General features: G+C 42.3%; 1 protein-coding gene across 4 annotated transcripts in view; it reads left to right on the top strand.

Annotated features, from left to right (window-relative positions):
• MFSD3 (major facilitator superfamily domain containing 3) overlaps positions 1-16,381 on the top strand; it is a 96,110-nt gene that overhangs the window by 60,357 nt on the left and 19,372 nt on the right. For 3 of the 4 annotated variants that reach the window (XM_030220241.1, XM_030220231.1, XM_030220250.1), the window contains one exon: positions 14,961-15,423. In XM_030220241.1, coding sequence (XP_030076101.1) covers positions 14,961-15,122 — 162 coding nt within the window. In that variant the 3' untranslated portion in view covers positions 15,123-15,423. Of the gene's footprint in view, positions 1-14,960; positions 15,424-16,381 lie in introns of those variants that run through there. The other variant, XM_030220260.1, reaches the window with a different exon arrangement.

Genomic DNA, 16,381 nt, shown 5'->3' with positions numbered 1-16,381 from the left:
TCCCAGCACAGACCCCCAGGGAACCCCCCACTATCCTTCTCCTTTGAGAATATTGACCACTTAACTCTACTCTCTGTTTTCTCTCTTTTAACCAGTTTTTACTTTTCAACAATTTTTATTGATGGTTCAACTCACAGTACATAGCCAAAAACCATACTGTACATCATAGTAGAAACTCTAGTATTCATAAATACACAAAAAGATTCAAAAAGAGAACGTGTGCCATCAACTATTTTTCATAAGTCTCCCCTCTCCCCCTTTTTCTTAACCCTCTCCAACCCTTACTATTCCCCCCAATTTGTGCGAAATTGAAAAATGCCGTGTCAGAGGTTCTTTATATCATATTTGTGTGCAGATCCTTTTTTGAAAGTTTAAACCCCTGGACTCCCCGCACCTTGACCATTCCAACTGCACCTGGTAATTTAGTATAAATTAATACAGCGGAGAAGGAACCCTTGTTCTTGTGGTCCCTCCCCCAACCTGCAGCCTTAATATAAACTAGATTTGTGTTAACAACTATATAAAAAAGGGGTTAAACTGTTCAACATCAACCACTGTTATCTATCAACAATGTTTTATAGCTGGCATGTCAGAAAATACCTATGCCCTGATTAAGTACCCCTGTCTCAACTATACAACTAACCCCCAAAGTTTAAGGAGATAACACTGCTTCATCAAACTTTACCCCTTTAGAGTCCCCAATATACCCCGCTGTTATTAATCTAAACCCTATAGCAAGAACCTCAATTATCTAACCCACCCCTTCCCTAACCTTCCGCCCCCTATCCCCCCTCCCCACCATAAGAGACACTCCTCCTCATAAAAGGGAAAATCAACGGTTGCCTACATTTGGTATCTGCCTCTCTCCTATATGTAGACGGGGATCACCCAATTGATTAAGAATAGTACTACGGGCACGTGCTGCAAGAGCATGTATGTAGTATTTCCAAGTTAGGTAGAACTCTCTTTGTCTCTTAAATTTGAGACGAACATCTCTTAATTCTAGTAATAATAACGTGTGCAGCCTGTTACGCCATTGCCAGTGTGTAGGACAGTGATGGGCAACCTTTTGAGCTTGGTGTGTCAAAATTCGCGAAAAAACCGAGCATAACTCGGGTGGTGTGTCACTTCGAGAAAAATCTACTAGGACCGCTACCGGGCCCAGAACTAACCTTAAAGCCTCCTTTCACGTCGCAGCAAGCAGCAGTAGGGCAGACCTCTCCTCCTTCCTTCTGTGCTCTGCCCTCGCGGACGTTACGTCAGGCGAGGGCGGGACACGGAAGGAAGGAGTGGCCTGCCCTGCTGCTGCTTGCTGCGACGTGAAAGGAGGCTTTAAGGTTAGTTTCCGGGAGCGAGGAGGGAGGGCGGACCACACTGCGGCGGCGCCGCATGTCATCAAAAATGGCTATGCGTGTCAGTGCTGACACGCGTGTCATAGGTTCGCCATCAGGGGTGTAGGAGCTACTTGTGCAACCTAGTTAACTAAAATGCATTTTTTACCTACTAGAAACGCTTTATATAATAGGGAGTTCTGATGGACAGCACCAGCACCCCCCCCAAAGTTCTTACTCCTAAAAGAATGTTCTCAGGCCCTAGTGATATGTGGATATTCATTATACGTTTCATAAAGTTACATATCTTTATCCAAAAAGCCTGTATCTCAGGGCATTCCCACATAGCGTGATAGTAAGTACCCTCAAGATCCCCACACTTACTACAATTAGGCGAGTCCACCCCTCCCATTTTATAAAGTCTTGACTTGGAAGTATACGCTTTAAATATCACTCTACCCTGACATTCCCTAAGTTCAGCATTAGCTGTGCCTTTTGGGATTTGTCTGATGCTTCTCAGCAGAGTTTGTGATGATATCTCCTTGTGCAAATCAGCAGACCACTTTACCGTGAGGTGTGTCAAATCTCTACAGGTAATACTCTGCAGTATCCGTTTATGAAGCAGCAATATCGATATGGTCTCTTCATTAGGCATATCAAAAATTTTTTCTATGATGCTCGGCACATCAACAGCAAGAGATTGATGAGGGATAGTTGCAATATAGTGGGAGATCTGTTGATATGCAAAGTTATCCATCCAAGTCAGTTCCCCAAGTCCCAAAGATTCCAATTTCTTAAGGGTGCCCGTAGAATCCACCAAATCTTGTATAAGAGTAACCCCCCTTTGCTGCCAGAGCTTAAATCTTAGGCTATCTATGCCGGGAAGAAAATCTCCATTTCCTGTGATAGGTAACAGCCCACTGTGGTGTGCATCAAACTTCCAATTGCGACTTAAATCTTGCCACACCAGTCGAAGGGGCCGAAACACTACGCTTCTTCGAAAATGCACCGGTACTGCAGTTTTGCCTGTAGCACATATTGTAATCTCAGCGGGCGAACCCATGCCTCTTCTACCTCTCTCGGGGTATAATGTGTGGTATCCATAAACCAATCTCCTATATGTCTCAACAAACACGCCTTGTTATATCTTTGAAGGTCCAGAACCCTAAATCCTCCCTTATCCCAAGTATCTAGCAAACTTTGCCAGCGTATCTGAGGGCGTTTCTTATTCCAAAAAAATTTTGAGAGCAAGCCCATCAATCGTCTCCAATCTTTTTTAGTGAAATAGAGTGGCAGGATCTGAAAACAGTATAACCACTTGGGAAAAAGTACCATGTTAAACAAAGAAATCCTTCCCGACAGTGATATGGGTAAATTAGACCATCTCTCCAAAAGCTGTTTAGTAAAGTCGAACAACTTGTTCACATTCATCTGGTACAATTGTGTTGGGTCTCCCGGCAACTGTATACCAAGATACGTAAACGAGTTGTCAGTTCTCCTAAAAGGACATGTTAACCGGTCCCATTCCGCTTCCGTCATATTCAGTGGCTGAACCTCGGACTTATCTACATTGAGGCTAAACCCCGAGAAATTGCCGAATACTCTAAAGGTCTCCATCAATGTTGTCAAGGATGTCTTTGGCTCTCGGAGAAGGACCAATAAGTCATCCACAAAAGTAGATATTTTAAACTGTTCCGGTCCTAGAAGGCTTCCCTGTATATCCGGTGTGTTCATGATATCCCTAATGAGTGGGTCCAACACCAACACAAACAGAAGTGGTGACAGCGGGCAGCCCTGCCTCGTGCCTCTGGCAATTTCAAATTGTCGGGAAATCACCCCATTTACTGACACCTCCGCTACCAGACAGTGGTATAGTGTTTTGACAGCCTCTTTAAAAAATTCACTTATGCCATAGGCATCCAGCACCCAAACATAAAATCCCACCTCACTGTATCAAAAGCTTTATGTGCATCAAAGCTGACTAGTATAGAGGGGGTATGCTCTTTATGTATCTGTTCTAATGCTAGCAATAATTTTCGCAAGTTCTTTGACACTGGTCTTGCCCGAACAAACCCCACCTGAGGAGCCAACACTAAATGAGGCAGAAATCTCGCCAATCTATTGGCCAAAATCTTGGCAAATAATTTTGCTTCAAAAGATAACAGAGATATAGGTCTGTAGGATTCTGCTCGAGTCGGATCTTTCCCTGGCTTTAGTAATACAATTATCTGCGCTGTTCGTAATGAACTCGGCAGCTCCCCTCTAAATTAAATACCTTAGTCAAGCACGGTGCAACCTCCTCAACTAGCAGCTTATACAACTCCGATGAAAACCCGTCCACTCCTGGCGTTTTATATAGGGGGCTAGCCCTTATATTCCAAATAGCCTCATCCTCAGAAATTTCCCCATTAAGTATATCCTGTTGATTTCTGGAAAGCTGGGGAAGATCCTGCCCCTCTAAATATGATGCCGCCTCTAAACCCTCATCAACCGGTGAAGAATATAATTGAGTATAAAAAGTTTCGAAGACGTTATTAATGTCTACGTTCGTTTGATGACTTACTCCCTGGGCATCTCGAATCTATGACACCCATCTTCTCCCCCCTACTTGTTGTACCAGCCTCGCCAAAAGCCTCCCCTGTTTGTTAGCATGTTTATACATCTGATATCTATAATATATCAAAGATTTTTGTGTACGAGCATATATCAGTTGGTTCAGTTCTACTTGTGCCGCCATATATGACTTCTTATGCGCGAGTGTGTCCTACCATAAATCTGCCTAAGTCTCCTTACTCTTGCTTCCAAACGCAGCATTTCAGCCTCTCGTGTTTTCTTTTTATGAACGAAGTATGAAATAACGTGACCCCTCAGCACAGCTTTAGCCGCCTCCCAAAAAAGTATGGGGTCTGACTGAAAGCTGTCCCTGGATAGTCTCTCCATTTATCACGTACAAAGGAATGGAACTGTAAGTCGTAGTATAACATTCTTGGGAATTGCCAATAAAATGGACGTTTCGGATCTAAATCCCACTCCAGTGTGATCCATAGCCATAGCATGGTCTGACACCTGTGTCGGGCCTATTTCCGCCTGGCTCAAAAAAGTCGTAATACTCTGAGATAGTAATAAATAGTCTATGCAGGACTGTGAATCATGGGCCCTAGATAAATGTGTGTAATCTCGCTCTCCCGGGTGCAGCAAACGCCAGGAGTCTACCAGGTCCAAAGCAGAACATACCCATGGCACTCCCCTGGCGTAGTTCACCGGTCTGACTCTAGATGGGCCAGTGCTGTCCAACAGAGGATCAAAGACCAGATTAAAGTCCCCGGCCACTATCACGGGGATTTGTTCAAAGCTGTGTATTTGTTGGATGATAGTCTGAAAAATTTTTTTGTCGTATTGATTTGGGGCGTAAATATTAACCAACAGCAACGGTTTGTTGTTCAGTGTGACCTGTTGCATTATATAGCGGCCGTGCGAGTCAGTTACCCTGCGGTGCAATACACATTGCAGCCCTTTACGAAGTAGTATGATGACACTTGCTTTTTTGTTAGATGTAGGGCTATCCACCATCTCACCCACCCACCCACCATCGGCATAACTTTCTATGTTCCGCCGCTTCTAAGTGCGTTTCCTGTAACATGGCTATTTGTGCCTTGTGTCTATTCAGTGCCTGTAAGATCTTGGATCTTTTAACTGGAGAAGTTCCCCCCCCCCCACACACACACACACACATTCGATATTATTTTAACCATAATTCTCCCTTAAGAAACCACATATGTTATTGTTTCATTCCTGATATGTACTCTTGTAGGAGAGAGGCATCCCAGCCTACCCCTCCCCCAGATGTTCAACAGCAACCGCTCACTCCCTCCCCCATAACTTTAATTACCCTGCTTGTGAATCTTATGGTATACCCACCCCCTATCCCTTCCCTTCTCACCCCTGTCCCTCGGACCCTCCCCCCAACTCCTCCCCCCCTCTACCCTTCCCCCTCCAATCCCCCCAACCTCTATCCCCTTGGAGTTCAAAATAGAACTCATCATGTAAAGGTACCCCCCTCCCTCACATTGCTCAATTAACACAAACACATTTAGCTATCAGATTCTCCCATTAAATTGTCTCCCACTTACAATTAGGCTTGGTAAGCGAGAAGTAATACAGGAACTGATTAGGAAACAAAACCGCAAGTGCCTCAACAGTTCAAATATAGTCCAAATCCATTGTTCTCCAGTGCTTCGAGAGTTTTGTGGCTTGGAATTATCTGCAAGTTACCTCTCTTCAGCAGTCTTCAGTGTATCTTTCTGTGTGGTTTGATGTTAACTTACTTCGTAGTACTACCGTACCATAGTCCTCTCCTCTCCATCGGACTGCTCACAAGCAGTTGTGTCATATGTGTGTCTCCCCAGCTAGGTAAATCAGCTGTTTTTACTATATTCTAGATAGACATGGCATGGTTATTCACCAAATTCATATCAGCTCTTATTCTCTGACCCATAGTCTAAGGCCCAGATGCATCAACCAAACGTAAAAAAATCAAAATCGTAAAAGTACTTAGTGAATTTTTAAAAACGAAGAATGCAGTAAAAAAACAGCTCAGAAATGTTCGGTGCGGTATTGAAAAGTACAAGGTATCAATAGTCCGTAATCCCCGTCGGTAAAAGGCCCCTCAAGCATGCGCAGAGCAGCCAAGCGTTATGCTGGCTGTTCTGTGCATGCCACTGTCAAAAAACAAACAAACACGTGGCTCCCAAAATAAAAACAAAAGTCAAAAAAGGACTGGGAGGGGGCAAAGGCGCTCATCAGGAGCGTCCTGTTTGAACGGCCTTGCCCCCCCTCACCCCGTCCGAGGTCGCCGTTGCTCCCCGCATTATAAATTTAAAAAGCAAAACGAAGAAATCCTTACTTTAGAAGCCCCGGCCGGCCCCCTCCATTCCTCTCTACTCTTCTGTCAACCCCACAGCTCCGCCTCCTGACACCCTCCACCCTATGCCCCGCCTCCTCCGCGGGTCGTCGCCGCCATTCCCCCCCTCCATCGGGCCCCCCTCCCTCTTACCGGGCTCATGCAGCGCCTCTCACCTCTATGTGAAGGCGCTGCATGGGCAAGAAGATCAGCTGACGCCTCTGTCTTCGCCCATTCTTCCTTCACGTCTCTCTCCTTTCGACTCCACTCAATATTTTATATACCTCTTTCATATCTCCCCTCAGCCGTCTTTTCTCCAAACTGAAGAGCCCAAGCTGTTTCAGCCTTTGCTCATAGGGAAGTCGTCCCATTCCCTTTATCATTTTCCTTGCCTTTCTCTGTATCTTTTCTAATTCCACTATATCATTTTCCTTGCCTTTCTCTGTATCTTTTCTAATTCCACTATATCTTTTTTGAGATGCAGTGACCAGAATTGCACACAGTATTCAAGGTGCGGTTGCACCATGGAGTGATGCAAAGGCGTTATAACATCCTCATTTTTATTTTCATTCCTTTCCTAATAATACCATACATTCTATTTGCTTTCTTAGCCGCCGCTGCACACTGAGCAGAGGGTTTCAACATATCATCAATAATGACACCTAGATCCCTTTCCTGGTCGGTGACTCCTAATGTGGAACCTTGCATCAGGTAGCTATAATTCAGGTTCCTCTTTCCCACATGCATCACTTTGCATCTTCGTTTGGATGCCCAGTCTCCCAGTGTCGTAAGGTTGTTTTGCAATTTTTCACAATCCTCTTGCAATGTAACAACATTGAATAACTTTGTGTCGTCAGCAGTCAGCAAATTTAATGATCTCACTAGTTACTCCCATATCTAGATCATTAATAAATATATTAAAAAGCAGCGGTCCCAACACAGACCCCTGGGGAACCCCACTATCTACCCTTCTTCATTAAGTATACTGACCATTTAACTGTACTCTCTTTCTATCCTTTAACTAGTTTTTAATCCACAGTAGAACACTACCTCCTATCCCATGACTTTCCAATTTCCTCTGGAGTCTTTCATGAGGTACTTTGTCAAATGCCTTTTGAAAATCCAGATACACAATATCAACCAGCTTTATCCACATATTTGTTCACCCCTTCACAGAAATGTAGTAGATTGGTGAGGCAAGGTTTCCCTTCACTAAATCCATGTTGGCTTTGTCTCATTAATCCATACTTTTGAATGTGCTCTGTAATTTTGTTCTTTATAATAGTCTCTACCATTTTGCCCCTGCACCGACGTCAGGCTCACCGATCTGAAATTTCCCGGAACCCTTATTAAAAATCGGTGTTACATTGGCCACCCTCCAATCTTCCTGTACCATGCTTGATTTTAAAGATAAATGACATATTACTAACAGTAATTCTGCAAGTTCATTTTTCATTTCTATCAATACTCTGGGATGTTTACCATCTGGTCCTTGTGATTTGCTACTCTTCAATTTGTCAAATTGTCCCACCACATCAGGTTTACAGAGGTTTGATTCAGTTTCTCTGACTCATCAGCAGTGAATACCATTTATGGCACTGGTTTCTCTCCCACATCTTCCTCAGTGAAGACCGAAGGAAAGAATTCATTTAATCTCTCCGCTATGGCCTTTTCTTCCGAGTACCCCTTTTACTCCTTGGTCATATAGTGGTCCAACCGATTCTTTTGCCGGCTTCTTGCTTTTAATATACTTAAAAACGTTTTTACTGTGCATTTTTGCCTCCAATTTTTTCAGTCTCTCGTTGCCTTCCTTATCAGCACTTTGCATTTGATTTGCCATTCTTTATGTTGTTTCCTATTATTTTCAGTTGGATCCTTCTTCTGTGTTCTGAAGGATTTTCTTTTATCTCTAATAGCTTCCTTCACCTCACTTTTTAACCATGCCAGCTGTCGTTTGGTCTTCCTTCCTCCTTTTTTAACACACGGAATATATTTGGCCTGGGCTTCCAGGATGGTATTTTTGAAAAGCATACATACCTGATATAAATTTTTGACCTTTGCAGCTGCTCCTCTAAGTTTTTTTTCACCATTCTTCTAATTTTATCATAGCCTCCTTTTTGGAAGTTAAATGCTAATGTATTAGATTTCCTGTGTGTACTTACTCCAGAGCTTATACCAAATCTGATCATGTTATGATCACTGTTATCAAGAGGCCCCAGCACCATTACCTCCTGCACCAGTTCATTTGCTGTACTAAGGAATAGGTCTAGAATTGTTCCTCCTCTTGTTGGCTCCTGTGCCAGTTGCTCCATAAAGCAATTCTTGATTCCATCAAGGAATTTCATTTCAATAGCATGCACTGATGTTATATTTATCCAGTCAATATCAGGGTAATTGAAGTCACCCATTATTATCGTGTTCCCCAGTTTGTTAGCCTCCCTAATTTCTCATAACATTTCTACATCTGTCTCTTCATCCTGGCCAGGGATGATAGTACACGCCTATCACTATCCTTTTCCCAAACATTAGCCGGTGTGGCTAAACAGTAAGGTAAAGGAAGCCATTAGAGCCAAAAAACAATCCTTCAGAAAATGGAGAAGAGAACCAACTGAAAATAATAAGATAAACCAAATGCAAAGTGGAGATAAGGAGTGCAAAAAAGGACTTTGAATAAAAGTTAGCGTTAGAAGCGAAAATACATAGTAAAACTTTTTTTTAGATACATTAAAAGCAGGAAGCCGGCTAAAGAATCAGTTGGGCCGCTGGACGAATGTGGTGTTAAAGGGGCAATTAGGGAAGACAAAGCCATAGCGGAGAAATTAAATGAATTCTTTGCTTCGGTCTTCACTGAGGAGGATTTGGGAGGGACACCGGTGCCGGAAAGGGTATTTGAAGCAGGCGAGTCAGAGAAACTAGACGAATTCTCTGTAAACCTGGAGGATGTAATGGGTCAGTTCTGCAAACTGAAGAGTAGTAAATCACCAGGACCAGATGGTATTCATCCCAGAGTATTAATAGAACTGAAAAATGAACTTGTAGAGCTACTGTTAGTAATATGCAATTTATCCCTAAAATCAGGTGTGGTACCGTAAGACTGGAGGGTAGCCAATGTTACGCCGATTTTTTAAAAAGGTTCCAGAGGAGATCCAGGAAATTATAGACCGGTGAGTCTGACGTTGATACCAATCAAAATGGTAGAGGTTATTATTAAGAATAAAATTACAGAGCACATACAAAAACATGGGCTGATGAGACAAAGTCAGCACGGATTTAGTGAAGGGAAGTCTTGCCTCACCAATCTACTGCATTTTTTTGAGGGGGTGAACAAACATGTGGACAGTGGGGAGTGGTGGATAATGTGTATCTGGATTTTCAGAAGGCATTTGACAAAGTGCCTCATGAAAGACTCCAGAGGAAACTGGAGAGTCATGGGATCGGAGGTATGGATTAAGAGCTGGTTGAAAGATAGGAAGTGTAACGGTATCAGTTTATTACTGAAATATGTAGCATATTTGCTGGATATATATACAGCAATATATTTGTGTATCTTTTAAAAACACTGCAGCAGAGAAAATAGTCTCATTCCAAAAGCCCCCTTCCCTCTCCCTTTGGGGCCTCACCTTGCCTTTTCTCATTCCTCAAAACAAAAGACTTAAGACTGCTTTATCAACACAACAAAGATTGGACCTAACCAGAGGATGCAAGGAGGCAGAGAGTCTGGAGAATCCATTGAAGACAAAAGACTTCAAAGGGTGGACCATAAACAGGACATTTGCTTGTCAAAGGTATACCTGCCCCTCCCATCAGCTTCCAGACATGTGCAGAAAGGAAGGACTTGTAATGTGTATCTGCCACAGAGACTGAACAGGACATCAAAAGACATTTGCCAGCAAAATCCAGACTAAGTCTCGTGATGTCATAAGACATGAGACCAACTCAGGGGTCGTGTGCAGACATGAGACTACATTAACCATAATGCCTTGCAAAATATCCAAGACATGCACACACCATGCTTCTCTGCTAACATTATAAAAGGCCTGGAAACAGCCCAGCTCGCTCTCTTGGGACCTGCCGCTCTTGGGACCTGCCTTCTCTTGGAACCTGCTCCTCTTGGAAACTGCTGCTCTCTTTGGGGTCTGCTGATGCCTCCTGTCCTCAACATGTGCTCATCAATCAGCCGGACCACAGCATGCTTGTAACAAGGACTTGTAAGTTGATCTAGCTGCTACTTTGTTCTATTTTATGCACAGATTACCTGTAAAAGATTCCTCTTAAAACCTACCTCTCGTGTGCAATTGTATATTAAATCAATCTTTTTGAAGCTAAAAATATGGTCTCTTTGTGTTCTGAATATATATATACTTAATATATTTAATTTATTGCAATTATCACCTTTGGTGATTGGTGGAGAAATTAATATCCTAAAACTTATAAATACAGCGCTTGCTCTTAAATTATAAACAGTAGCGAGTTGCTCTCGAGCTATTTTCCCCAAAATAACTCATTTCTTCCAACATATTAATTGCTGGAGAAGTGGGTAGAATTTCTTGTAACATATTAATTCGTGGAGAATGTGGGCAGCAAGTCTAACAGAAGCAGAGAGTAGGATTGAATGGCCAGTATTCTCAATGGAGAAGGGTAGTTAGTGGGGTCCTTCAGGGGTCTGTGCTGGGACCGCTGCTTTTTAACATATTTATAAAAGACCAAGAGATGGGAGTAACTAGTGAGGTAATTAAATTCGCAGATGACACAAAGTTATTCAGAGTCGTCAAGTCACAGGATGAGTGTGAAAGATTACAGGAGGACCTCGCGAGACTGGGGGACTGGGCGTGCAAGTGGCAGATGAAGTTCAATGTTGACAAGTGCAATGTGATGCATGTGGGTAAGAGGAACCCGAATTACAGCTATGTCATGCAAGGTTCCGCGTTAGGAGTCACAGACCTTGAAATGGATCTGGGAGTCATCGTTGATAAGACATTGAAAACTTCTGCTCATTGCGCTGCTGCGGCTAAGAATCGCACAGAATGTTGAGTATTATTAGGAAAGGGATGGAAAACAAACACGAGGATGCTATAATGCCGTTGTATCGCTCCATGGTGCAATCGCACCTCGAATAGTGTGTTCAATTCTGGTCGCCGCATCTTAAAAAAGATATAAAGGAATTGGAGAAGGGGTAGAGAAGGGTGACAAAAATGATAAAATGGATGGAACAACTTCCCTATTGAGGAAAGGCTAAGACGGTTAGGGCTCTTTAGTTTGGAGAAAAGACGGCTGAGGGGTGATACAAATTGTATTTCTATCACTCACAACTTATTGTAAGCCACACTGAGCCCGCAAAAAGGTGGGAAAATGTGGGATACAAATGCAATAAAATAAATAAATAAATAAATAGAACTGTACAAGATAATGAGCGGAGTAGAGCGGACACATGTGAAGCATTTGTTTACACTTTCAAACAATAATAGAACCAGGGGACACAAGATGAAGCTAGAATATGGTAGATTTAAAACTAATAGGAGAAAGTTTTTCTTTATTCAGCATGTAGTTGGACTCTGGAAATTGTTGCCGGAGAATGTAGTGACAACAGCTGGCCTTACAGAGTTTAAGAGGGGTTTGGACAGATTCCTGAAGGAAAAGTCCATTGAACATTATTTTTAAAAATATGTATATATTTTTTGGGGTTTTGCCGGGTTCTTGAAGCCTGGATTGACCGCTGTCGGAGACAGGATGCTGGGCTTGATGGACCCTTGGTCTTTTCCCAGTATGGCTGTGCTTATGTGCCTTATACATTGAATTTCAATCCATAGGGATTCCAAGTTGTGTTTTGTGTCCTGTAGAATTTTTAATCTATTTGATTCAAGGCCCTCCTTAGCATACAATGCTACCCCTCCACTATTTCAATCAACTCTGTCACTGCAATATATTTGGTGTCCTGGTATGGCAGTGTCCCACTGGTTATCCGCCTTCCACCATGTCTCAGAAATGCCTATTTTTTTTTCATTTTGTACAATATATTCTCACATTTTATTTCTTAGGCTGCAGGCATTTGCATATAGACATTTCAGTCTTTTTTTTTGTTGTTCCTATTTACATCTTGCTCAGCAGTTGACAGTGATAATGTTCAATCTTGAAAATATGTCTGCTTTTTATTTAAAGACTCCTAGTCTACTATGCTCTCTATTGTAACCTTGCTATCGGGATGCCCTATTTTCCCTGTTTTGGTGATATCTTTGAAAGATAACCTTATTCTGAACCATGTGCTTTTCAGTGACTGTCAGCCTTCCCCCAGTTTGTAGTTTAAAAGTTGCTTTATCTCCTCTTTAAATGCTGATGCCAGCAGCCTGGTCCTACCCTGGTGAAGGTGGAGGCTCCCTCTTCCCCAGAATATTGCCCAGTTCCTAACAAATATAAAACCCTCTTATAATCTCATTCAACATTGCTGTTGACAGTGTTGCAATTCGCTCATACGGTATCTTATAAAATTCACTCCTTATACAGCCCAGTCCTAGGGCCTTATGTAGGGAGCTTTGTCGTGTAGCCCAACCAAATTTATCCATGAAAATGGACAGTTAAGATGACACCTGGCAGCAGCATCTAGATCTGGAGTTTCCATACTTGGTAAATAAGTATCTTTATTCATAGTTGGTTCATCATCTGCATTGGAATATAATTCAGAAAAAAACCCCTCAAAAATGTTGATGATATCTCGATCATTTTGAACTAGCCTATCCTGCTTATTTTTCAACATAACAGTTTTGGTTCCCCCCCCTCTACTCTCGACACTGCCTTTTTTGTTTCCCGAACTAAAATAGGCTCAGTTCTGTGTTGATTATTATAGGCTACATAATTTTTGCATTTCTGGAATGTGCATTTTCCAAATTTCATTTTGGTATATAAATCTTGGGGAAGTTTTCACTGATACGGGCCTGGTGGTTTCGTTCTCAGTGTGAAATCAATCCACACCATAGCATGATTTGAAATCTCAAAAGGGCCTATCCCCATCACCTGCACAGAGGAGAAAAGTTCCCTCAAGACCAGCAGATTAGTCTGTGCAGGATTGAGTCTGATGGGCCCTCAATAAATGTATAAAATCCCACTCTAACTTATCTAATAAGTAACATAAAAGAGATATTCCCTTTGTGTAGTCAGTTCTCAAGAGGATTATGGGTTTTATCCATGGTTGGATCAACCATTTTGGTTGCGATCTCCTCCCACCGCCAAGAGCACATCTTCAATACCATGTAAACATTGTATAATTTGTTCATAAAACTGTTTATCATATATTTTTGGAGCATAGATATTGCATAGCAGCAACTGTTTTCTTTCAAAAGTGACATGCACAATAAGGAAGCATAGCATCCCTTCTTGTCTTGTATAACTTTATGGTTTGGTTTCTGTGGGGGCTTCAAAATATTCTTCCACTCGCTGATGTTTTAACTTTTTATGATCTGTTCCATTCAAATGTATCTCTTAGAGGAATGCTATGAAGGCTCCCTGTGCCTGTTAGGAGCCTACAGAAATTTTACTGAAGGAAGATATGCCCCCACATTTCATGAGATGCAGCAATATCTGGAGCAAGTGGATACCAACGGTCCAATATTTTACATAAAGTGCAAAGGGATCACCCCAGTCTACAACCCCTCTGTCTACCAAAAATCCCATCTTGCAACCTACCCTTGACTTTCCAAAATCCTTGAGAGACAGCCCCTCTGCATGGCTCCTCAGTACCCAGCCCTCCTCCTTTAGAGTCTAACTCACCCTGCCCTTCCCCTTTTCCCTCCCCTTCCTAGCCTCATTTATGCACCCAATGGGCACTGTGACTTCCTAGTACCCCGGACCTGTTGTTACACACCCCAGTGTTCTATTACCAAATCTTTCCAAACTTACTAAGATGACACAAACGAAAGGAGGGGGGGGAAGCCCTGTTATAGTGTAAACATGGCCGAACACGTCTCCCTCATAAAATTAACATAATAAGCACCTTTTCTAAACAAGGTTACCCAGACATGCCCCCCCCCAGCTTGTAAATGACACTTTACCCTCCTTCTGAAGCTCACTTATTAATAGCACCTTTAGTACAGTATATCAAGTTTCATCAGGCAGTAAGAGCACCATCAACACTGCTTCCAGCAAGAAATTGACTATACAAAAACACTGGTGCATGCGTATGGAAGCGGCTGGGTCTCCAGCGGATAAATATGCATGCGTCGGCGTTTTTGTATAGCTGACTTCATACTATGAGTGGTGTTGATGGTGCTCTTACTGCCTGGTGTCTGATGGTAGAGGGTTGTAATAACTAGGTAAGACATTGGTTTAATAGATTTTTAGATGTGGCTGTGTTTGGATTCCTCTTGTTTAGAGCAGTATTTGTTGTTTTCCAGTCTCAATCCCTGAGGACGCAGAAATGTATTTTTCCAGTGACTATGCAGGGATATACACGGACAGGTGTACCTGCTGGCTGTGTAGTGATAACATAGCGACAGGTGTATCTCTCTGCTGCTTATATAGTAACATACAATGTCAGGTATATCTTTCCTCTAGCATTGCAGATACATATGCATGCACACAGACATAGGAGTTGATCAATCAGTAGTACAGTGACTCATATACAGGGGCAGGTGTACCCCTCTGTGTAGTGACACACATTGACAGGTGTATATTTTCTGCCAAATATACAGACACACACTTGCTGGCTATGTAGTGATATTTTCTTTGTGTTTTTCTTCCAGGCCACGCATTATAGTTTATTGGCCACGATGGAAGTGCTGGGGAAACTTTGTTTCAGCACACTGGTTGGTGGACTCGTTGACTGGACAAGCTTCATTTTCTGCTATCTTGTATTTATATTTCTCTCGTTTATACCAATAATTTATACACTGTATGAGCCTTAGTTTCGGTAATGACTGAACAGCTTTATTGGAGCTTAAAGGTTAGATGACTTAATAGTCAGATTTCTTTCTCATATGTATATAATTGATGTCATTTTGTGGGAGGTTTTTATACTATCCCTGTGTTCCCTAGGGGGTATGGGAAGTAAATAACATTACCTGTGCAGTGTTGAACATGTCACAATATTATGGGAGTTTTCTTATGGTATCTTGGTGCTCCAGCTGTTTAAAGGATTACCATTTATGCACAGAGAGGAGCACACTTTAAAATAAAAGTCATCTTTATGTTTTTGTTAACCTTTAATTGATTGAGGCATCACTGTTTGTGTTCCTGAGTGTGAAGAAGTGCTGGCACTGCCTATTGAAAGACCTGTGCAGCACAGTGGCAGGGGGAAGGCTGTGGTACCTTTATGGTCCCCATCCCCCCCCCCCCCCCCCCCCCCCCCCCCGGCACAGACGAAGATCCATGCAACAGAGTGAGATATGCTTAAGTGCCAGTGGGGTTCCCATTCTTTACCAGCTGAAGCAGGACTTATGAAGTAAGAAGAGAGGGAATGAAAGAGGAAGGGAGTGAAAGGAGATTGTAGGGAAGCGGGGCAAGAGAGTGGAGGAAATAAAAAGAAGGAAAGGGGAAGGGAGTGGTGGAAGGAAGGTAATTTTATAACAGGAATGTATTGCACTTGTTTTATAAGCATTATTAAATGGCTTACTCAAAGCTTCCGCACAAAGTCTCACAATTCTCTAAGGCAGGGAAACCTTTATGTGTGTAGAAATTGGTACATAACTATTTTTATCCCTGATTTGAGTGGAAATGGAATTCCATAGTTTAACTGCAAATAACTAAAAGAACTGTCAAAAAAAGTTGATATTTAATCTTATTCACTGAAGGAAAAGCTAAATCTAAAGAATAGCGTCTGCAGGTAGATCAGCTTAGTGATATATAATATACCAGATCAATATGGTCCAGTGGACTCTTACTATAAAAGATCTTATAAACTAGGCAAACATAAAACTAGGTGCTGTGTTTCTAAGTACCTGCTTTTATTGTGTATATACCCCAGGGTATTTTTTTTCCTTAGCATCAGCAGCAGATGAATCCAGAAACTTTGGGTTGTGTCCGTCTACCAGCAGGTGAAGATAGGGAGCGCTGAACTGAGCTGTCTTATAGGACTGAATGCTCCATGGTCAGTCAGTATTCTCTCTCTCTAGCAGTTTCAGGAGTTCTCATCTGATTGCAGCTCCTGTTCTAAGTCTCCCAGTTC

The sequence above is a fragment of the Microcaecilia unicolor genome, chromosome 1, assembly GCF_901765095.1.
Source record: "Microcaecilia unicolor chromosome 1, aMicUni1.1, whole genome shotgun sequence".
NCBI lineage: Eukaryota > Metazoa > Chordata > Amphibia > Gymnophiona > Siphonopidae > Microcaecilia > Microcaecilia unicolor.
The sequence above is the reverse complement of the archived record's forward strand: the minus strand, read 5'-3'. Positions and strand labels throughout refer to the sequence as shown.